This window comes from Ahaetulla prasina, chromosome 13, assembly GCF_028640845.1.
Source record: "Ahaetulla prasina isolate Xishuangbanna chromosome 13, ASM2864084v1, whole genome shotgun sequence".
In the NCBI taxonomy this organism is placed as follows: Eukaryota; Metazoa; Chordata; class Lepidosauria; order Squamata; family Colubridae; genus Ahaetulla; species Ahaetulla prasina.
The window spans coordinates 14,452,049-14,475,063 of NC_080551.1; the positions used below are offsets into that span (position 1 = coordinate 14,452,049).

At 44.4% G+C, this 23,015-nt stretch overlaps 1 protein-coding gene across 3 annotated transcripts in view; it reads left to right on the forward strand.

Moving 5' to 3' along the window:
• The first annotated feature begins 366 nt into the window (after positions 1-366).
• Positions 367-23,015, forward strand: part of TICRR (TOPBP1 interacting checkpoint and replication regulator) — a 32,922-nt gene continuing 10,273 nt past the window's right edge. The window contains exons 1-16 of one of the 3 annotated variants that reach the window (XM_058156085.1): positions 367-596; positions 1,673-2,385; positions 5,031-5,301; positions 7,134-7,375; positions 10,519-10,771; positions 12,437-12,566; positions 13,391-13,533; positions 14,279-14,488; positions 15,949-16,082; positions 17,191-17,291; positions 18,537-18,630; positions 18,747-18,826; positions 19,162-19,401; positions 20,087-20,183; positions 20,876-20,939; positions 21,990-22,136. In XM_058156085.1, the coding sequence (XP_058012068.1) occupies positions 1,690-2,385; positions 5,031-5,301; positions 7,134-7,375; positions 10,519-10,771; positions 12,437-12,566; positions 13,391-13,533; positions 14,279-14,488; positions 15,949-16,082; positions 17,191-17,291; positions 18,537-18,630; positions 18,747-18,826; positions 19,162-19,401; positions 20,087-20,183; positions 20,876-20,939; positions 21,990-22,136 (2,902 nt within the window). In that variant the 5' untranslated portion in view covers positions 367-596; positions 1,673-1,689. Of the gene's footprint in view, positions 597-1,256; positions 2,386-5,030; positions 5,302-7,133; positions 7,376-10,518; positions 10,772-12,436; positions 12,567-13,390; positions 13,534-14,278; positions 14,489-15,948; positions 16,083-17,190; positions 17,292-18,536; positions 18,631-18,746; positions 18,827-19,161; positions 19,402-20,086; positions 20,184-20,875; positions 20,940-21,989; positions 22,137-23,015 lie in introns of those variants that run through there. The other 2 variants (XM_058156084.1, XM_058156086.1) reach the window with 2 other exon arrangements.

Below are 23,015 nucleotides of genomic sequence, written 5' to 3' on the forward strand. Positions count from 1 at the left end.
ATATATATATATATAGGCTGGGTGGACACAACCAACGTACTCAGCCAAAAGTCAAATTTTACAAGGCTGGCTGAGGAGTTGAAGTGTCCACATGTCTTAAAATTAGCCAGGTTGAGAAACATTGAAACAAGTAGAGCTTTGCGGCTCCTTTAAGAAAGAAAGAAAGAAAAAGAAAAACCCACGAGCGTCGAGTTCGTTCTTCCGCCCGCGAAGGCGCCTGCGCCAACGGCAGTAGCCAATCCGAAGAGCAAGAGGGAGGAGTCCACCTGTCGAGCGGAGAGGGGCGGAGTTTGGGGGCGGGAGACGGGAAAACAGGCTCAGCCAATGAGGAGCGCGCCACGCTTCCTCTCCCGAGCCAATGGGAAAGCAGAGCGCGAAAGGCGCCATCGGTTGGATTGGGTTGGGGCGATCGCGGGTGTAATGGCGGCGGTTGGAGCGGCTCCCTCTGAGTAGCTGGCGGCTTCTCTCCGACGGGAGGGCTGCCCGAGAAGGACTAGAGACTGGGAAAACCCTCGAGGGGGGTCAGGGGTTCCTGAGAAAACGGCTGTTAACCGGTGAAGCTCTTGGAAGTCTCGGGGAGGCAGGCAGGCATCGAGGTAACTAACGGAGGGGGGACAGTTAGCAAGACCACCGGACGGACAGGAGGATAGTTAATTACCAAGGCAATCGGGGTGAGGGTTACCAGGACAACCGGGGGGGGAAAGAATAGAGTAGTTATTAAGGTGGGGGTTGGTTACCAAGGCAACCGGGGGCAGGAGAGTAAAGGTAAGGGGTTATTACCAGGGCAACTGAAGAGACAAGAAAGTGGGTAGTTACCAGGACAACCGGGGGCAAGAGAGTAGTCATCAAAGTAAGAGGGGTAGTTACCAGGGCAACCGGGAGGGGCAGGAGAGTGAAGGTAAGGGGGTTGTTACCCGGGTAATTGGAGGGTCAAGAGAGTGAAGGTAAGTCGAGGTAGATACCAGGGCAAAGGGGAGGGGTAGTGGTGCAAGAGAGGAGTCATCAAGGTAAGGGCGGGTAGTTACCAGGGCAAGGGGGCGGCAGGAGAGTAAAAGTGGATAGGACAGTAAAGGTAAGGGGGGTAGTTTTTCCAAGACAACAGGGTGGGGCAAGAGAGTAGTCATCAAGGTAAGGGGGTAGTTACCAGGGCAACCAAGGGGAGCAGGAGAGAAGTAGGTAAGGGGGGGGTAGTTATTAGGGCAACCAAGGCGGTCAGGAAGATAGGCATCAGCGTAACAGGTGGTAGGGAATAGTTGCCAGAGAAGTGGAGGGGGCAGAGGGGTAATTTCCAGGATAACTGGGGAGGAGGGCAGAAGGGTAGACCCTCAGGGCAACTGGGAGCAGAGTCGTGGTAGACCTTCCAGGTTGCGCCTCCATTTGCAAAAACGTCTAGTGGCTAGAGTAAAGGGGCTTGCTTGACTTTTTTTGGCAAATGGGGAGCGGATATCACTTGTCTTTGAAACGGGTGAGCTTTGGAGATGGATGGCAATGCCTGTGAATGCCAGCAGAGGCTTAGGTTCCTCAGTTCGCAAGGCCTTCTGTGAGCATGCTTTTTTGGAAGGCCGGCCCCAGTGACTGTAGAGCCCGGGGATCTATTTCTCATCTTTTAGCCTGCTTGGATAGGATTACGATGCTGAAATAAGCAAGGCTCCACCTTCGGATCTCACTTCAGGCGGATGCCCTCTCCTCATGCTTGGGAGCTTCCAGGATACCAGCGGCCGAAGCATCATGACCAGCTCCCACAATGTGGTCTTCCTCTTGGACACGGCGGATTCTGCAGAGAAAGATCACCTTCACCTGGCCGCCTTGAGGATCTTGAACTTCTTGGGTTGCAAGTTTGGTCTGGCTAAGGTCCGATGGGATTTCAAATTCTTTGACTCCATGGGAATCCGTGGACGGGCTTCGCGGGTAGGCAGTTTCCGGGCGCTTGGGTCCCGCAGCTGGGAAGACTTTGAGGAAGTGCTGGAGGCCAGGTTCGGGAAGCAGCTCTGCCCTCCGTGCTCGCCTGGCCCGACGCCACGATCCATCGTCACTCGGAACATTCTGAAGGAAACGCTGCTGGACTATCAGTGGGACCGCCCTGAAATAGTCTCTCCTACCAAGCCAGTGTTGAGGAGCCAGAAAAACAAGTTAACGGTGATTGTGGACAACCCTCCAGCGCAATCCACTCACGCGGGCTTTGCTAATGCCATTTTCATCTTTTCTCCCTGCCCTCATTCCCGGAGAGAACTATGGCAATTTATTTCTGGGAACTACGCTCCTTTGCCAGAGGAACTGCCTCCTTCGCATGACCTGGCTGAAAAATTCCTCCCTAAGGGAATCCAAGACATGATGGTCAGTCATAAAGTCACTCTATATTGGATGGACACCACTGACTGGTCCAAGGTAAAAAAAAAAAAAAGTCTCAGATTATCATTCTGTTTGTTACGTTGCTGCATTCGTTTTCCCTCCTTCAGAAATCATACGTACTTTGGTTATTGTTTTATTCGTACTACTCGAGATGTAAAACTGTAATATAGCAAATGGTTCCATGTTTATCTACTGGGGTTTTATGACGATTGATCAAATTCAGAATTTTTATTTTTATTTTTAACATTTCAACTTCGTATTATTCTCTTTTTTTTTTTTATTGAAAGAGTTTTAAAAAAAACAAAGACATTTTCCCCCCTTTCCCCCCCCTCCCTCCCAACCCCCCCCCCCCCGGCTTCCCTGGTCAATCACAAGGTATTGTTATACATAAACCAAACATAGAATAAAATTTTCCCTTCCAATCCAATTAACCACATCCAAAGCTTTTCATCTCCCAACCCCCTCCCCATTACATAAAATAACTTTCTAATTATTCAAAGGCAATCTGATATTTCTTAATCTGATATCTATTTTGTAGATAATCAATCCATTTTTTCCATTCAGTTAAATATCTTTCCTGCAACTTCGTATTATTCTCTAGTTTTCTCAGTTGCCTACATGGAAACTGGCTACAGGTAGTTCTCAACTTACAACCATAAGTGAGCCCCAAATTTATGTTACTAAGTGAGGCGTTCGTTAAGTGGTGTTTGCCCAATTTTACGATTTTTCTTGTGAGTAAATTACTGCAGTTGTTAAGTTAATAACTCAGTTGTTAAGTGAATCGGGCTTCCTCATTGACTTGTCAGAAGGCCGCAAAAGGGGATCACATGACCCCAGGACATGGCAACCATCACAAATATGAGCCAGTTGCCAAGCCTCCAGATTCTGACCATGTGACCATGGGGATGCTGCAAAAATCAAAAGGGTCATATGTCACTTTTTTTTAGTGCCATTGTAGCTTTGAACGGTCACTAAATGAACTGTTGTAAGTCAAGGACTGCCTGTATAGATGTTTCTGATCCTGAGGTTTTCTTGCATGCTGGTCACCTCTTCACAAATGATGCCGGTTTAGCTCACGCTGGTAAAAGCCTGTTATTAAGGCTTATTAAGAACACAGTAGCCTGCAATTACTGCAGGTTCGAGCCCGGCCCAAGGTTGACTCAGCCTTCCATCCTTTATAAGGTAGGTAAAATGAGGACCCAGATTGTTGGGGGGGCAATGAGTTGACTTTGTAAAAATATACAAATAGAATGAGACTATTGCCTTATACACTGTAAGCCGCCCTGAGTCTTCGGAGAAGGGCGGGGTATAAATGTAAACAAAAAAAAAAAATGCTGCATGCCTAACAGCTCTTCTTTCTACCAAAATGAACAGACAAGACTTAACCGCATAATCCTTGTATAAATATTTGTGCCCAGCTTTTCTCAACATTGTTTCCTTGGAGGGATCCTTGAAATAATCTTTTAGTCTTGGGAAACCCTTGCATTAAAAATGGCAAATGTGTAAACTTTTGAGCATATAGTTCATTCCTAACCTTGACAATTCACCTTTTACAAGAACATCCAAGTGGCAAGCCGGCTGCTAAGTTGCACTGCATAAAAATTCCCACCACTAGCTCAGCTTCTCACAAAATCCGTAGCAGCCTCTTGCAGGACCCTCGTATTCCGTGAAACTCCAGTTGGGAAACATTGTTTGTGCCTATGAAAATAGCCTGTGCATTCCCAAAAGCTGCGGTTGCTGGGTTGCCAACTGGTGATTTATATAAGATAACTTCCTAAGATTACGTTGGTGATGTAATTGTTTAAGTAAAAGAAAAGACTTGGGAGCCACTGAACTATATAGATTTATGTTTTCCGGAGTTTGTACCATTGTTTAGATCGGGGGTGTTCAACTCAAGGGACGGATCCGACCTGTGGGGTGTTTAGATCTGGCTCGCGGGGCTGCCCTGGAAACAGTGAAGGACTGGCCCGCGATGCCTCTGCCAGCAAAAACAGTGCTCTCGAGGGCCGCACGTGGCCCTCCCATGCTCCCTTTTCACTGGCAGAGGGTTGCAGGAGGCCATCGCAGCCAAAAACTGAACTCGCAAGCCCGTTTTCACCGGCAGAGCGCTCGGGCCGCCACAGGCGTTCCCAACACGAGTGATGTCGAGCTGGCTACACCCATCCTGGCTATGCCTCCCACCCCCACCCCCCCCGAGGTCAAACACAACCCTGATATGGCCCTCGATGAAATCGAGTTTGACACCCCTGCTGTTGACACCCCCCACTTAGATGCTATTTTACAAACAGAGTTGTCTCTTTTGCAAAGCTGCAACATTCCTGGGGAACATAGAGAAGATCCTCTGTTATCGAAAAGAAGCTTCCAGCAGGCTTGTGTGGGAGGTGATCATTACTGGGACGCTGGCTTCATTTTTCTTTAATTAAATTTATTGGCTGCCCATCTCACATTGAAACGACTGGGCGGTTCATGTAACATGCAGTGTTCAAGCTAAGAAACCATATTGCAGCTTGAACCATCACGGTCTGGTTCAAATGTCACAGTATGGAAGTGGGTAAGTTCCCACAACCTGCTGCTGAGCCATAAATTGTGCAGCTCAATGTTAACCTAGTCTTGCATGTTGTACTGTTCTCACCTGTTACGATTAGCCTTATTTCGGTCATCATTGATTCGTTTCCTTTCAGCTTCTTGATCCCCCTGATCACGTTGGCTACCTCACCTTGCTTGAAGTGATGCGTATTCTGGGAGGCACCATTTTGCCCTCTGAGGTCTTAACGCAGCATTTAGACCATCAGAAAAAAAGGACCATCCGTTCATCTTCCGATCTTCCATCGTTCACTCCTTGGACTAAACTTCTGCCTCTGGATTCCTCTTTGAACTTTTTGTTTTCCTCACGTTCTTCTTTACAAACATCCTTCCCAAATCTGGATGGCGTCCTGCTCCTGAAGGCGGATGGTAAGGAAAAAGAATATGTGTGGTTTGTGAGGGTTTACAGGTAGTCCTTGACTTATAACAGTTCATTTAATGACCAATCAAAGTTACAACGGCACCGGAAAAGTGATTATTTATTTATTTATTTATTTATTTGAATGTATATTGCCCCCTATTGGCCCATGGCGACTCAAGGCGGCTTACAGAATATAAAACCACATTTAAAACAATAAAACTAATAAAAAAAGAATTAAATAAATGAATATAATATAATAAAATCACCTCCACCCACCTCCCCGGCGACAGCAGATCACATTTTAATTTTAATGTTGGCAGAACCGATGTCGTGTCCCCCTCCCCCTCCAATGACCGGGTCTAGGAAGTCCGTATCAAATGTGGCAACGAAGACTCTGCAGCTTGTCAAATTCCTTCGAGGTTTATCAGGGCAGGCAGGAGTCCAAGTTGTAACTTCAGCGATAGAGTCCGATAGCAGCAAACTAGATGAGACTTTGCTTGACTCAAGGTTGGAATGCCACAAGCAGGTCCTTTATATAGGCTGTGGGGTGTGGCTCCATGACTCAGCATTTATCCAGGCCTGCCCCTCCCTTTCTTCTGCTGGGATCACCTCTCAAATCTCCGGAAGCGAGGATCCTCCTACTTTGAATTCTCTTCAGCTGGATCTGCTGTCAGTAATTCTAGCACGTGGCTGGCTTCCTGCTCACACACTGTAGGAGTGAGGTTTATCAGGTTTGTTTGTTCATTCCTGGAATCCTCTCCGGGCATGGGGCTGGGGGCTGGAGGCATGACAGGCCGTTCATCTTCATTATCAGACTCGGAGTCTGATAACAGGCCCGGGTGTAGACGGGAGGGGCCCGGCTGAGGAGAGGAGGGAGGACGAGGCACAACAACCAGGTCTTTCGCGCCTTCCAGAAGAGTATTGGAGTGAGGGACCATTCTAATCTCTGGGGGGGATGAGAGAGAGAGGGAGCCACCATGGAGAAGGCGATTCTTCTGGGTCCCGCCAGGTGTATCACCCTGACTCCCCACTCTGATGGGTGGGTGTGGCCAGACAGAGACGGTCCCTCTGATCACCTGGTCCCAAGCCATGAAGGCTTTTGAAGGTGATAACCAGCACCTTGAATTGCACCTGGAAGCAAATCGGCAACCAACGCAGCTCCCGCAGGAGAGGTGATACATGTACACACCGGAGACTGCATAAAATCATGCGGGCCACTGCATTTTGCAACAGCTGGAGCTTCTGGATGCTCTTCAAGGGCAGCCCCATGTAGAGCGTGTTGCAATAGTCAAGACGGGAGGTGACTAGGGTACGAGTAGGGATTTACAACTGTTTTCCCAGTTATGATTTTTGCAGCATCCCCCAGGATCATATGATCAAAATTCAGATGCTCGGCAATTGGTCCATGTTTAGGATCGTTGTTGTGTCACAAGATCATGTGAGAAGGTCACCTTGGGTGACCTTCTCAAAAGCGAAGTCAGATGGGGAAGCCAGATTCACTTAACAACCCGGTTACTAACTTACCAACTGCAGTGATTCATTGAACAACTGAGGCAAGAAAGGTTGTAAAATGGGGCAAAACTCACTTTAATGTCTCACTTAACAACAGAATTGAAGGGCTCGATTGTGGTCGTAGGTCGAGGACTCCCTGTATTCTACCGTATTGCAGCTGTATTTTAAGCAGATCAAACCCTTGTTGTAAAGCACTTTGCATTAGTATCCTGCTAGCATTTTTCTCAGCCTTTATTCTTTTACTCATTACTGCATACAGAAATTATAAAAAGATAGTTTGCTGGCTTGATAAACAAAGTATAACCTTTTTGATCTTCAAAATGGACAGGAAAAGAAGAATCCCGGAGTTGTGCAGTAGTGCTGGAGCCCCTAACTTTGAACCAGAGGCACTTCGAAGGGACAGTCACGATACAGCTTAAATGCACCATGACGGACTGGAAGTCAGCGCACGTTAGAAATCTTCACACGGAGAGCTGGACGCTCCAGAGCAAACCATTGGGACCTTCAGCTCGAGAGATTTCTTGGTTCCAGCAGTTTGTAAAATACATTCTGGCTCAAGGACTTCATATGGTAAGTCTCTCTTTTCATTCTGCAAAGCAAATCTACTGATAAGTCCCGTTTTTTTCGGACTATAAGACGCACTTTTTTCCCCTTGAAAAGTGGGTGAAAATTTAGGTGCCTCTTATAGACCGAATATGGGCGTTTTTGGCCTCCCGAACCCTCCGTGCGTCGTGTTTTTGCCCTCCCGGGCCTCCAGAAGCACTCTGCAGTGCTACCCACAGCCTTTTTTGGCGAAAATGGGCTGTGCGGAGCACTGCAGAGTGCTTCTCGGGGCCGGGGAGGGCAAAAACGCGACGCGCAGAGGCCAAAAACTATTTTTTTCTTCTTTTCCTCCAGTAAGTTTAGGTGCGTCTTACAGTCTGAAAAATACAGTAATTGATAAGCATAGTGATGTTAATTATGTTTCACAATCTGAATTTGGGCTGGGAATTTGGGCTGGGAAGTGGCTCACCAGGCTAATGCAGCCTGTTATTAACACACAGCTGCCTGCAGTTACAATTACTGCAGGCTCGAGTCCCACCAGGCCCAAGGTTGACTCAGCCTTCCATCCTTTTTAAGGTAGGTAAAATGAGGACCCAGATTGTTGGGGGGGCAATAAGTTGACTTTGTATATAAATATACAAATGGATGAAGACTATTGCCTTACACACTGTAAGCCGCCCTGAGTCTTCGGAGAAGGGCGGGATATAAATTCAAATAAAAAAAAAAAATCAGGTTGTCCTCTGCTTATGACCACAACTGAAGCCAAAATTTATGTTGTTAAGTGAGAAATTTGGTGAGTTGTGCCCCATTTTACGACTTTTCTTGTCTCGTTTGTTGAGTGAATCGCTGCTGTCATTAAACTGGTAACAGGGTTGTTAAGTGAATCTGCGTTGACTGCTTGTCAGAAGGTCACAAAAGGGGATTACATGATTCCAGGAAACCGCAACGGTCATAAATATGAGTCATTCATCAAGTATCTGAATGTAAATCACGGGACCATGGGGATGCTGCAAAGGTCGTAAATGTGAAAAACGGTTGTAAGTCACTTTTTCCGGTGACGTTGTAACTTTGAGCGGTCTCTAAGTGAACTGTTGTAAATCGAGGACTACCCGTATCTGGGAGGAGGAATGTCCAGTAGATAGGTTTTTCCAAGAGTTTGTTTCCTCTGAGTAAACTTGCACTTTGCTTTCTTTTAACACGGTGCAACCTCAGACATATCCAAACTGGGTTTTATTTATGAAAAGGCAACAGGACTGGGGTTTTTTTTTGGTTTTTGAGGAAGAAGATATTTTGCTTCTTATCCTGAAAGGACAGTTAGTGACAGTTGAGATTAGCTGGGGGGGGGGGCAGGGAATGGATTTTTCACCATTCTTGAAACCAAGGGTTATGCAAGCTGCTGAAAGATTGAGAGGCAGCTCCCAGCTCTCCAAAGGCTGCCATCAACCTGTAATTTTTAAGAGAGAAGGAAACAACTGTGACATAGAATAGAATAGAATAGAATTTTTATTGGCCAAGTGTGATTGGACACACAAGGAATTTGTCTTGGTGCATATGCTCTCAGTGTACATAAAAGAAAAGATACGTTCATCAAGGTACAACATTTACAACACAATTGATGATCAATATATCAATATAAATCATAAGGATTGCCAGCAACAAGTTATAGTCATACAGTCATAAGTGGAAAGAGATTGGTGATGGGAACTATGAAACGATTAATAGTAGTGCAGATTCAGTAAATAGTCTGACAGTGTTGAGGGAATTATTTGTTTAGCAGAGTGATGGCCTTCGGGAAAAAACTGTTCTTGTGTCTAGTTGTTCTGGTGTGCAGTGCTCTATAGCGCTTTTGAGGGTAGGAGTTGAAACAGTTTATGTCCAGGATGCGAGGATCTGCAAATATTTTCACGGCCCTCTTCTTGATTCGTGCAGTATACAGGTCCTCAATGGAAGGCAGGTTGGTAGCAATTATTTTTCTGCAGTTCTAATTATCCTCTGAAGTCTGTGTTTTTCTTGTTGGGTTGCAGAACCGAACCAGACAGTTATAGAGGTGCAAATGACAGACTCAATAATTCCTCTGTAGAATTGGATCAGCAGCTCCTTGGGCAGTTTGAGCTTACTGAGTTGGCAGAAAGAACATTCTTTGTTGTCCTTTTTTAATGATGTTTTTGATGTTAGCTGTCCATTTGAGATCTTGCGATATGATAGAACCCAGAAATTTGAAGGTTTCTACTGTTGATACTGTGTTGTCAAGTATTGTGAGAGGTGGAAGTATGGAAGGGTTTTTCCTAAAGTCTACCACCATTTCTACGGTTTTGAGTGTGTTCAGTTCCAGATTGTTTTGGTTGCACCACAAGGCTAGTCGTTCGACCTCTCGTCTATATGCGGATTCGTCATTGTCTCGAATGAGACCAATCACTGTTGTGTCATCTGCGAACTTCAGTAGCTTAACAGATGGATCATTGGAGATGGAGTCATTGGTATACAGAGAGAAGTGGGGAGAGCACACAGCCTTGGGGTGCCCCTGTGCTAATTGTACAGGTATTTGATGTGATCTTGCTTAGCTTCACCTGCTGCTTCCTGTTTGTTAGGAATATGTGCTAGTCATTCTCGACTCTAGGGGGCAGTGCTCAACTCTGTTTCAAAGCCAAAGAGCCTGCGCTGTCCGAAGACGTCTCCGTGGTCATGTGGCTGGTATGACTAAATGCCAAAGGCGCACGGAATGCTGCTACCTTCCCACCAAAGGTGGTCCCTATTTTTCTACTTGCATTTTTTTTTTACGTGCTTTTGAACTGCTAGTTTGGCAGAACTGAGACAAGTAACAGGAGCTCACCCTATTACGCAGTGACATATATTGGGGAAAAACATGTCAGCCTTTAGGCCTGTTCAAAAAGACTTTGCTCCATGGAAAATGAAATATTTGCTGAGTCCGTAGTATCATTCACCTCACTGAAGTGCCCCGTGCACCTTCTGGGCCCTTGTCCAACAGTTCAACAGCTTTATGGGACTCTAGACGTTAAGTGAAGCCACAGAGCAGCTTATCCGTTTCAAAGGATGCTTTGCTGAAAGGAGGGTCGAAACAAAAATCCCTCCTTCAAAGCATCTTTTTTTGTTTTCTCGGGAAGGGTTTGTACAACCCCTCATTGTTCTCATGTTTCTCTTCCGTTGGAAAGGTGGCTGAAGTGACATTTTCATCCGGAGCTCATTCTCCTTGTACGGGAATTTTCTCCCCCGTCTCTGGCACCACCGCAATTCTCTCACTGCTCTTTGCCGAGCAAGTGGCAGAAGCTGAAGGGTCCCTCCTTCAGCCGTCTCCTGTGGCAGAGAATTTTTCCAAGGAGGGGGACTTCGGTCTGCCAGAAGTCGTGAGCAGCGTGCTACGTCAAGTTATGGAGGATTCAGAGGAAGACCAACAAGCAAGTCCTGGTAAGCCTGATCTTTTTTTAACCACTCTGGTTTTCAAATAGTCCAAGAAGACCCCCGATATTTTGTCTGAAGAGGAACTGTTTGCAGTGTCCCAGTACAGGCAGATTTTCTTGGCCAATTACTTGTTTGTTGTGGCCTGTCGGCCGCCAGCCCCTCCGGCAGCTGAATCAGATGAGGAGGCGGTGTGGGAGTCGGCATCTTGAGAGCTCTGAGGGGAAAAAGGGAATAGAGCTGTCAGAGAGAGAGAGAGAAAGAGAGAGAGAGAGAGAGAGAGAGGCGGTGCCTGGACCATCTGTCAGCCCTCAGATGGAGAGTCCACAGCCTCCAGGTCTGGAGGTGGCTGATGAGGAAGAGGAGGAACAGCTGCGTCCAGTGCCTGATGCGCAGAAGGCAGAGGAGAGGAGAGCAGTGGAAATCTATGGGCCGGTCCTTGGGACGGAAGAGCCACCATTGCTAGCGAAGCCCCACCCTACTCTGGGGATAAAAGGGAGGGGGCGGAGATGAATAGATGTGACAGATAACTATTCATCTCCCTGCTGGGCAGACTTGTTAGCCTTCGGTGAGAGAGAAACTTTTTGCAGGAGCTTCTGGCGCTCCTAATAAAGGAATCATTGATTTAACTATAGAGGGTTTGTCACATTTGGGAGCCGGGCCAGAACAGGAATTTTGAGCCCATGTGGTGGGTAGCTGCCATGATGGGCAAGCCAGTGACAAATTACCCCCAATTTAGTAGAATTTAGTAGAAGGTGAACTAGCCCCCAGTGGATCCTTTGGAGTGAATAAAGTCATAGTCTCTGGGAGGGAGACTTGGGAGGAAACCTGACCCTGGCTGAACACCAGGACTGTGTTGTAAATGCTGAATGTAAACATCACTAGATGCAGAGCAAAGCATCAAAAGCCTCTATATTGTGAAAGATCTCCAAATTCCCAGGAACTCAGTCTTGCTAGGATTTTGCTGGAGCCTATTTCCCCCCCCCCCACCGGGACCCTGATTTCCTAACCCCATGTTGGCGAAACCTATGGGACGTATGCCAGAGGTGGCACGCAGAGCCCCCTCTGGGGGCACGCGTGGCGTTGCCAGCTGCTCTTCTGGTTTCCGTTTTCGGGCCACTTCCAGGCTGTTTTTGACCTGGAAAAAGGCCTGTTTTTTGTCCGTTTTTTCAGGGCATTTTTTCGTGGTGTTTTGGGGCGTTTTCTAGACATTTTTGGGGTGTTTGGGCCAAAAATGGCCAAAAAAACCAGGCATGCGTGCACCGGCCAGCTGGACTTTGGGTTTCTGGCACTCGAGCGTGTGCCCATGCATGCACATTTTGGTTTGGGCACTCAGTGCCGAAAAGATTCGCCATCACTGTCCTAACCCATTCAAGAGGTCTGGATCAAGTTAGGTTGGAGAATAGTAAAGTGTAGCCTTTATTGTCATTGTACATCATATATACAACGATATTGGTTTAGCCTCTCTGGTGCAATCCATTACAGAAGATTATGGAGAAGGAGATTACTGATTTTATTACAAGCTCTCCTATAATATCTAAAAGTGTTTCGTGCTTAGGGTTTCCTAAAATAGGTTCTATCTAGACATGTGTAAGAGTCGATGCAATTTCTTTCTAATAAAGTAGCATTTGTCTTTTATTATAAAAAAATGCTTCATCTCTACATGTTAAACAGACAGTTTATGTCCAGGATGGGTCCAGCAGGAGCTCTCCTCTGCTCAAACCTGGAGTCCTGCAGTCCTTGAAGATTGGTACAGTGTGTCAAACTTTTGCGGTGCAAGCTCACGCTTGATGGAATCATTCAGGTAATTCCTTCCTTCCTTCCTTCCTTCCTTCCTTCCTTCCTTCCTTCCTTCCTTCCTTCCTTCCTTCCTTCCTTCCTTTCTTTTTCCTTAATTTTAAGTGCCTTAGTTTAGAGAAGATCAAACCTAGACAGCAAACACTCCACAATTACCAGTGCTGCTATAACGCAATTCAATTGGAATAAATTTCCTTCCCATAGACTCTTCCAAAGGGTAAGCATTTGTGCTCAGTGAAGTCTTACTGTAGATCAGGGATCAGCAACCTTAAACACTCGAAGAGCCATTTGGACCCATTTCCCACAGAAAAGAAAACACTGGGAGCCACAAACCCTTCCTGTGCCTGCCTATTTTTTGAGCGGCCACAAAACTAGCATATGTAGTTGAATTAAACGTTCTGTTTTTTTCTGAAACTTTTCTTGGATTTATCCATGGTTGGCCTACCGGGGGTCGAAAAGCTCAATAAATTGCATGCCGGAGGGTGTCGCACATTGGCGGTTGTGACGCCTATTTTGAGCGACGGAGCCGCAGCAAAGGGAGGAAAGAGCCACATGCGGCTCCAGAGCTGCAGGTTGCTGACCCCTGCTGTTGATAAAAAGAAATTGCATCCGGACAAAAACCTCATCTGGGCTTGTTTTCAATGTGCAACCTTTATAGATATTTTTCAGATTCATTTCTGAGCGGAATAATTCGCGGGGGAAAGGAATGTTTAACTGTTAGTCCGACCTTCAAAATCTTGCTAATTGTTAAACGCAGGGGAGAAGGGCCATTACTTTTTGGCTATTATCCATTTTCCTTGTTTGTTTGTTTTTTTCTTTCTCTCTGTACAGGATGCTGCAAGCAAGTTCTACTAAAAACGAAGAGGAAACCCCAAAATCAGAAGCAGAGCTGAGACAGTCCCTAGCAGAGTTTTACCAGAAAAAAGTTTCTGAGCGCACAGTTTCATCTCACCCCCGAGATCAGAAAAAGAGATGTATGCAATTTGTTGTTGGGTTTTTTTTACAATCATGCAGATGAAAGAACAGGAGAACACATCACCTTTACTTAAATATGGGCAGTCCTTGATTTATGACCGCAATTAAGAACAGAATTTCCATTGCTAAGCAAAGCGGTTTGTTAAATGAACTTTACACCCAATTTTACGACTTTTTTTTTTACCAAGGTTGTTAAGTGAATCACTGCAGTTGTTAAGTGACTCATGCGGTTGTTAAAATAATCTGGCCTTCCCCGTTGGCTTTGCTTGACAGATGCCAGCTGGGAAGGCAACAAATGGCCATCACATGACCCTGGGATTTTGCAACCATTGTAAATACTTGCTGGTTGCTACGCGCTAACATTTTGATCATGTGACTGGGGATGCTGGTAGTATGTCACATTTTTTTTATTGCTGCTACAACCTTGAATAGTCACTAAACAAATACAGATAGTCCTCAACTTACGACCGCAATTGAGCCCACAATGTATGTTGCGAAGTGAGGCATTTAAGTGCGTTTTGCCCCCATTGTACGACTTTTCTTGCTGCAGTTGTTAAGTGAATCGCTGCAGTCCTTAAATTAGTAACAGGGTGGTTAAGTGAATCTGCTTTCCCCATTGACTTTGCTTGTCACGAGGTCACCAAACTTGGCCCCGGGACGCTGCAACCCAAAAGGTTTCCACAATTTTGGCCACTACTGTAACGAACCAAGTTCACAGTTCGCTTTTGTTTTCTTCTTGAACAGGCGCGGTTCCCCGGACACCCATTAGGCAGAAGATGAAAACCATGCCCCGCTCTCTTCAGATGCTGAACGCTGCCATGTTCAACGTGAAAGCTCAGAAACACCAGCCGGAGGGAGAGCTGCCAGTGGATAAAAAGCCACGCCAAAGGCTGCTCTCCAGAAAATTGGGCGGCAAAGGGGAAGGAAAAGGAAGGAAACGGAAATGCAAGATAGGTGCGTGGAAGTCAGTCCTCTGTCATGTGTAGAGTAGAATAGAATAGAATAGAATAGAATAGAATAGAATAGAATAGAATAGAATAGAATAGAATAGAATAGAATAGAATTCTTTATTGGCCAAGTGTGATTGGACACACAAGGAATTTGTCTTGGTGCATATGCTCTCAGTGTACATAAAAGAAAAGTTACATCCATCAAAAATCATAAGGTACAACACTTAGTGGTCCTTATATCCTATAATAATGTGATTATTATTGTCATAGGGTACAAATAAGCAACCAGGAAACAATATCAATATAAAAGGCAAGGATACCAGCAACAAAGTTACAGTCATACAGTCATAAGTGGGAGGAGATGGGTGATGGGAACGATGAGAAGATTAATAAGCAGATTTAGTAAATAGTTTGGCAGTGTTGAAGGAATTATTTGTTTAGCAGAGTGATGGCATTCGGGAAGAAACTGTTCTTGTGTCTAGTTGTTCTGGTGTGCAGTGCTCTATAGCGTCGTTTTTAGGGTAGGAGTTGAAACAGTTTATGTCCAGGATGTGAGGGGTCTCTAGATACTTTCACAGCCCTCTTTGACTCATGCAGGATACAGGTCCTCAATGGAAGGCAGGTTGGTAGCCATTGTTTTTTCTGCAGTTCTAATTATCCTCTGAAGTCTGTGTCTGTCTTGTTGGGTTGCAGAACCAAACCAGAAAGTTACAGAGTTACAGATGACAGACTGAATAATTCCTCTGTAGAACTGTATGAGCAGCTCCTTGGGGAGTTTGAGCTTTCAGAGTTGGCGCAGAAATAACATTCTTTGTTATGCTTTCTTGACGTTTTTGATGTTAGCTATCTATTTTAGGTCTTGAGATACGGCAGAACCTAGAAATTTGAAGATCTCTAGAAGGTTTGAAGGTTTCTCCTGGTCCTCTTGCTGCCAGTTCACCATTAAAACCTAAGCCCATGATGGTGAACCTATGGCACATGTGCCCAGAGTGGCACGTGACGCCGTGACGCCTCGCACGCACGGCCTTGCCTGTTTGTCTTCCGGGTTTCTGGTGCTCATGTATACGTGATGATCAGCTGTCCTTCACATGCACGGCAGTGCCGAAAACCGGCCTGCGCATGCGTGCCAGCCAGCTGGTCGTCGAGAGCGCATGTGCGCTAGAACCCAGAACTTTGATTTTTCCAGAGCATGATCCCTTCACATGTGTGGCAGTGCCGAAAACCGTCCTGTGCATGCGTGCCATCCAGCAGATCATCAGGTGCGCGTGCGTGCTAGAACCCAAAACTTTGGCTTTTCCAGAGCGTGGTCCCAACAAGTACGCGCACATGACGTTTCTGCACGACCTTTTCGGCACTCGGTTCTAAAAAGTTTTGCCATCACTGACCTAAGCAATTATGTTACATTAAATTGTGCGGCAGTTATATTCCAGCAAGGTATTTCATGATTCTGTGTTGTTTTTACAGACTTCAGTACCGAAGATGAAATGCTTTCTTACCTCAATGCAAACTACCAGAACGCTATGATGGACGGAGAAAATTTGTTTGCCCGCTCACAAGATATGGTGACAGCTGTTAATACGTTTCAGAACTCCAGTGAGGTAGAGTCATTGCTTAGATACACCTGTCTTTGCCACCCAGAGATGTTTCAAAGGTCTTTAAGGGTTAAAGGCAGAGGAGGTATTCAGCCAGTTCCCCACAAAATAATCTGTAAACTTTTTACTGCAGAAGCAATAAAGCAGATTGGATTAGAACAAGCCACCTCCAGCGAGACTTGACTTTGAAACAGTCCTATCATGTTTTCAGCACAGCACAAATGACATTAAAAGATATTGAAACAGAGCAATACAATTTTGTTCTTGAGAAGGCCATGTTGCCGGGAACATCCTGTGGGTGTTTCCTTTTTCTGTGCAAATGTTCATCTGCTTCCATATAAAGGAAGAAAAAAAGATTTCATTCTGTCTTAATTCGTTTGGTCCTTAGTACAAGGCTCCCCCACTGCTTTGTTGTTTGCATTTAATTACCATATTTTTCAGAGTATAAGACGTTCCGGACTATAAGACGCACCTACCTTTTTTGGGGACGAAAACAAGGGGGGGAAAAATCTGCCTCTGACTCCCAGCAATTTGCCTCCTTGCAGCAAACAGCCTGTTTTAGTTTCATTTTCAGCACAGCCTGATTAGCACAAGAAAAAAAAAATCTGCTTCCCAGCAATTTGTCTCCTTGCAGCAAACAGCCTGTTTTAGTTTCATTTTCAGCACAGCCTGATTAGCACAAGAAAAAAAAATCTGCTTCCCAGCAATTTGTCTCCTTGCAGCAAACAGCAGAGGCCCACACACAATAGGCAATGGCAATCCCTGCAGCCCGAAACAGCTGAAGGTTGGGAGGCCGATCCAACCGACAATCAGCTGTGCTAATCAGGCTGTGCTGAAGCTGAAGCGGGCTGTTTGCTGCAAGGAGGTAAATTGCTGAAAGGCAGAGGACAAAGGGTGGGGGCCAGTGGGTGGGTGAGTCTACATTTAGTGTTTAAGATGCACCCAAATTTTCACCTTTTTTGGGGGGAAGGGAAGTGCGTCTTATACTCCGAAAAGTATGGTAGGTAGCCTCTCTGTTTTTGTGCAGTTATTCCAATGGGCTATTTTTGTGATTGCCACTTGTATTCGGTGCATATCTGCAGTAACGCCTTTGTCTCTGATGTTGTGTTCATAGGCAACTTGTCTAGACACGATCCAAAGACATCTCCTGAAGACCACCAACACTCTTCGTCAACAACTTGCTGCTGATCCTGATAAAGAAACCGGAATCAAAGAGTACGAAGCCTGATCTCGCTTCTAAAATAATTGTCTCTGTTAATTTTTTTTTATTTGCATTTATATCCCGCCCTTCTCCGAAGACTCAGGGCGGCTTACACTATGTCAAGCAATAGTCTTCATCCATTTGTATATTATATACAAAGTCAACTTATTGCCCCCAACAATCTGGGTCCTCATTTTACCTACCTTATAAAGGATGGAAGGCTGAGTCAACCTTGGGCCTGGTGGGACTTGAACCTGTAGTAATTGCAAGCAGCTTCTGTTAATAACAGACTGTCTTAGCAGCCTGAGCCACACAGAGGCTCAGGCACATTTTTCAGATGAAGGGATTCCTCTGTATATAAGAGGAGGGATTTAGTTGAATGCTTGATGTGATTTTGTCCTTGATTTAAATTCACTCCCTTTGTGTTATCCGAATATCAGAAAATATTTGCATACCTATTATGTAATTAGCCTTGGCAAAATGTACTATTTTGTATGTATGGTATATGGATAAAACTATATTATAAAGCCCTGGTGGCGCAGTGGTTAGAATGCAGTATTGCAGGCTAATTCTGACGACTACCAGCAGTTCGATCCTGACCAACTCAAGATTGACTCAGCTGTCCATCATTCCGAGTTCGGGAAAATGAGGACCCAGATTGTTGGGGGCAAATATGCTGACTCTGTAAAGAGAGCTGTAAACCACTATGAAGCGATATATAAGTCTAATGCTATTGCTACTATATATTTAACATAACATCAGAGTTGGAAGGGACCTTGGAGGCCTTCTAGTCCAACCCCCTGCCCAGGCAGGAAACCCTACACCATCTCAGTCAGATGGTTATCCAACATTTTCTTAAAAATTTCCAGTGTTGGAGCATTCACAACTTCTGCAGGCAAGTCGTTCCACTTATTAATTGTTCTAACTGTCAGGAAATTTCTCCTGACAGTTAGAACAATATGTACATTATACAAAATGTATATGTACATTTGTAGACTGGTTTTCCACTAGAAATACTTGATAATAATTGATTGATAAACAATTAAAATACCCTTAGTCCGAACTGCTACTGTTATTGGTATTAACTGAGAACATTTACATCTTTGGGCACTGTGTGGAAAATGCTTTTCCACACAGAAAGAGTAAATTCTCCTGCACCCTCTCCCCACAGTCCATTTTTATTGCTTCTTTGAACAGTTGAAGGGGAAAGAGAAATGAGGAATATTCCCCTCAATCTGTCTTTTCCGTTTTTTTTAAAGGTGCCAACTTCAAGTGTATTTGCGCCTGGAGATATGCCTGCAACGTCCTTCTTTGCAAAATAACACAGACAGAATGGAACAGCTTGTGCAAGAGGTAAATAAAGTGTGTGTGTATGTGTGTGTGTGTTACACATCTCTTGAGTCCTGGAAAGTAAGACTTTCTTCCTTACTTTGAGTATCATGGATTTGAGGACTTTTACTCTCTTGCAGATGACGGAGTTGCTTAGGGTGTTGTGTTTGGCTAAAGATCCAGGATACCTCAGCAGTTTTTTGGAAGAAGTGGTAGATATGTAAGTGATCAAAAGTCAGAGGTAACTGATTCGTATTTATGACCCGTTGCAGTGTCCCAAGGTCCTGGGATCAACTTTTGCGATCTTCTGACAAGCAACGGGGAAACCAAATTCACTTAACAACTGGGCCACTAACTTATCAACTGCAGCGATTCACTTAACCAGTGGGACAAGAAAGGTCGTAAAAGGGGAGCCAAACTCACTTAACAAATGTCTCGCTTAACAACAGAAATGTTGGGCTCCATTGTGGTCGTACGTCGAGGACTACCTGTACGTAGGTTGGTACATAAATTTCGCCAAGATTTAAATCCTGTGGTTTTGTGCTCTCCCTACAGATATCTGGAATCTATGCCCAAGACACTTGGTGATTTATACTACAGTCTGGGAACGGAGATTCCCACTAAGTTAGCTTCCGTCCTCCCAACGGATTTCTTTAGCGACGATTCCATCGCTGAGGAGACACAGAGTGTGTCCCTTCCTGCTTCGGCTGCCTCCCTTCCACTTTCTAAAGCGGCTTCTTTAAGCGCTGAAGCAGACGAGCTGGAAGAACTGCGCACCCGATCTGCCAAGAAACGGTAGGTGTATGTCAGAAAAAGGGAATTGACAGTATAGAGTTTGATTCAGGCTAAAAAGTAGGAGCAACTTTGCACGATCCCTGCAAAATGTTAGCTCTGTCTCCTTTTTTTCTTTTCTTCCAGTGTTGCTTCTGCTTCTGTAATTGATTTCTATATAACCACAATATTGTTTGGATCCATGATAGCGAACCTGTGGCACGCAGAGCCCTCTCTGTGGGCATACGTGCCATTGTCAGCTGTTCTTCTGGGTTCCGGCACTCACATGTGTGCCAGCCAGCTGGTCTTTGCGCGAAGATCAGCTGGCTGGCGTGCATGCGCATGACGAATCCCGGAAGAGCAGCTGGCTGCTGCGTATATGTGCATCGGCCAGCTGCTCCCTTCCGGGTTCTGGTGTGTGTGCACATGTGCACATGTGCTCCAGTTTTCACACTCAGTGCTGAAAAGGTTAGCCGTCATTGGATTGGGTTATTGGGTAGAAAACAGAGTTGGGCTGTTATCTGTTGGGCTTATTGTGTGGGGATATTCTGAAGTCATCCGTGTGTGAGAAACTCGAGTCTTGCGCACCTTAAAAACAGGCTTGATTCATGATGGGGAAGGGAAGTAAACACTCTGCATCTTTAAAACAGTAGCTAGAATCTAAATGTTTTTGCTTCACTTGCTGAAAATGTTTGTCTTCTGCTTTCAGGAAGCATCCGTTAGCCAGGCATAGGAGTATCACAGAAATGTCACAGAATTTACGCCAAATAGAAATTCCTCAAGCATCCTGGAACCACAGGAGAAAGGTGAAACTTCCGGTGGGGAAACAAATGGTTTGCAAGATTAAAGGGAGGGGAAGGTTAGAAAAGGCAACTCTGTGTCCTAAAGAACTCAGTCCTTTGGAAAGTGTGATCGTTTTTTGTGCATAGAAGAGAGAGGCGTACCTTTACTTTCTGTAGAACTTGGAATGAAGTACCATATTTTTCAGAATATAAGACGCACCTTTTCCCCCCCAAAAAAGAGGGTGAAAATCTGGGTGTGTTTTATACTCCGAATGTAGCCCCGCCCAACCTCTCAAAGGGAGGTTTCGGAGGCTGAAAAAAGCATCAGAAAAAAGCTTCAGAAAAAAAGAGCTACAGAAAAAAAAAAAGCCTCAGAAACAGAGCTTCAAAAAAAACCACAAAGTTTCACAGGCTTTTTTTCTGAAACTCTTTTGGAGGCTTTCAGAGGCAAAAGCAAAAAAAAAAAAAAAGCAAGGCGCAGAGCTCACAACCAATGAACCTGTTGCTAAAATTCACTTCTAGGAACTGCTGATTGGGGGTATTCCGGGAGACCGACCCACCCACCAATCAGCTTTATTTTCCTCCCCAAAAACTAAGATGTGTCTTATACTTTGAAAAATATAGTAGTTTTTATTCACCGGTATTAGTTTTCCACTGACGCCTTGTAAATGATGTGAATTTTGTAGCCTTTCTAACGCCATGTTCTACATTTTCAGGACACCTCTCATGGGCCCCTGGATGCCAAAGTGGCAGCCATTTCCAAGAAAACGGGAGTACAAGGTATGTCTTCTTTCCTAAGGTTTGTTGCAAGATTGGTTTCTCTCGCCATGTACATGTATGTATCCGAACTAGACTGTGTTGTTTCTCCGTGTCATATAATATATGTGGGCACATGCATAATTTTGCATTTATTTATTTATCTTGTCACGTTTGTGTTTACATTAGAGCCCTTTGAGAGATGGATGCAACGTAATTTCCTTTTAATGTAATGCCGATTAGTGTACGTTCAAAGTGACAATATTCTATTCTACCTTGATGAACGTATCTTTTCTTTTATGTACACTGAGAGCATATGCACCAAGACAAATTCCTTGTGTGTCCAATCACACTTGGCCAATAAAATTCTATTCTATTCTATTCTATTCTATTCTAAGCAGGAAGTGAGGTGATATTTCTCTCACATTACAGGGAGCTGTTAGATAGCGACTGCCTGTCCTAAAAACAACATTCTCTCAATGAATATGTTTTTGATTACAGTCGCCAACCAGAGTTGCAAACAAACAAACAAACAAAAACCATTGAAAATAAAACAAAGCAAGATAAAACATTGCAGTTGGTGGCAGGTTCATCAGCGTATAATCAAAATCTGCCAAAATTTTGCAAGCAGCATATCAAAATTTAGCTACATGCAAGGGGACTCTATCGTACTGATCTGACATAAATATATAAAAAAGATCATTAAAAAGCAACCTCTCCACTCGGTCCGCTTGCTACTTTCACTGCTTGTTTGGCATAACTAAACAGGAAATTCAGGCTAATTGGTAAAGTTAGTCACTGTATAGCTAAAGCGATGACTCCTTCACAGCATGTGTATTATTTTTACAAACCTTTTTTTAATATTTATTTTTGAGCACCCTTAATTCTGCCCTTTGTCTCCACGTAATACAACCACAAATTGTATCAGTTACCTCACTGACTTGATGAACTGGAGCAATTGGACATTTGTCTTAAATGTTTTACTGCTGTTTTTCTTAAATATTTTACGTATGATTGGTTTTGTCCAAGACACTCTCCACACACCAGAAAACCTCTTGTTTTTGTTGCTTTCAGAAGTGACAAAGGTGAGGAGAAATCTTTTCAATGAAGAAACTCTACCTCTGGGCAAAAGTTCCTTACCAAAGATGGCTCGGAGCCAGTCAGTCTCCGTTTTAGAAGAGCTAAAACATAAACGCAGCAGATCTAAGGAAGATATTAGAGGTAAGGGAATAATGGATAGAATACTGAGAGGCTTGAATAAATGTCAATTGGCTTAAATCGCTCCTATTCCATGAATGACTTTTTATTTACAGTGATTATATTACTTGCTGTTTATATGTACACTGTGAGCTTATGCACTAGAGATAAATTCCTTGTGTGTCCAATCACACTTGGCCAATAAAGAATTCCTATTCTATTCTATTCTATTCTATTCTATTCTATTCTATTCTATTCTATTCTATTCTATTCTATTCTATTCTCTTTTCTATCCTATCCTATCCTATCCTATCCTATCCTATCCTATCCTAGCATATGGAATTTATTTTCACACCACTATAATTATTTATTTATTTATTTATTTTATTTATTTATTTCGATTTTTATACCGCCCTTCTCCCGGAGGACTCAGAGCGGTGTACAGCCAAGTAAAAATTCAATATATAAACATTAAAAAGAAGTTTTAAAACCATTTAAAATCTTAAAACATAAATACTCCAATAAAATTTCAATCCAGTCCCGCTTGAATAAATAGGTGCGTTAAATTATGATTTAATAGCTGATCGGCTGCTGTAAGGCTGCTGTAAACCTGATAACTGAGGATGAGTCAGCACGGTTACTGTAAGAAGCTGCCTATATAAGGGAAGCCATTAGAGGGCGCCTCTCTCTCCTCGTGTATCACTCTCTTTGCGTATCCCTCTCTTTATGTTCTATCTCCATTGTAGTTCTCTGTGTATTTCTATCCGTGTGTGCTTCCTGTTATAGTTGAAGGTTGATTGATTGATTGCCTGGCTTTGCTTAGCACGTGTGTGTGTGTGTGTGTGTGTGTGTGTGTGTGTAGGTCTTTGGTTATTCGGGTTTTTTCCAATGTAAAATTGGAAG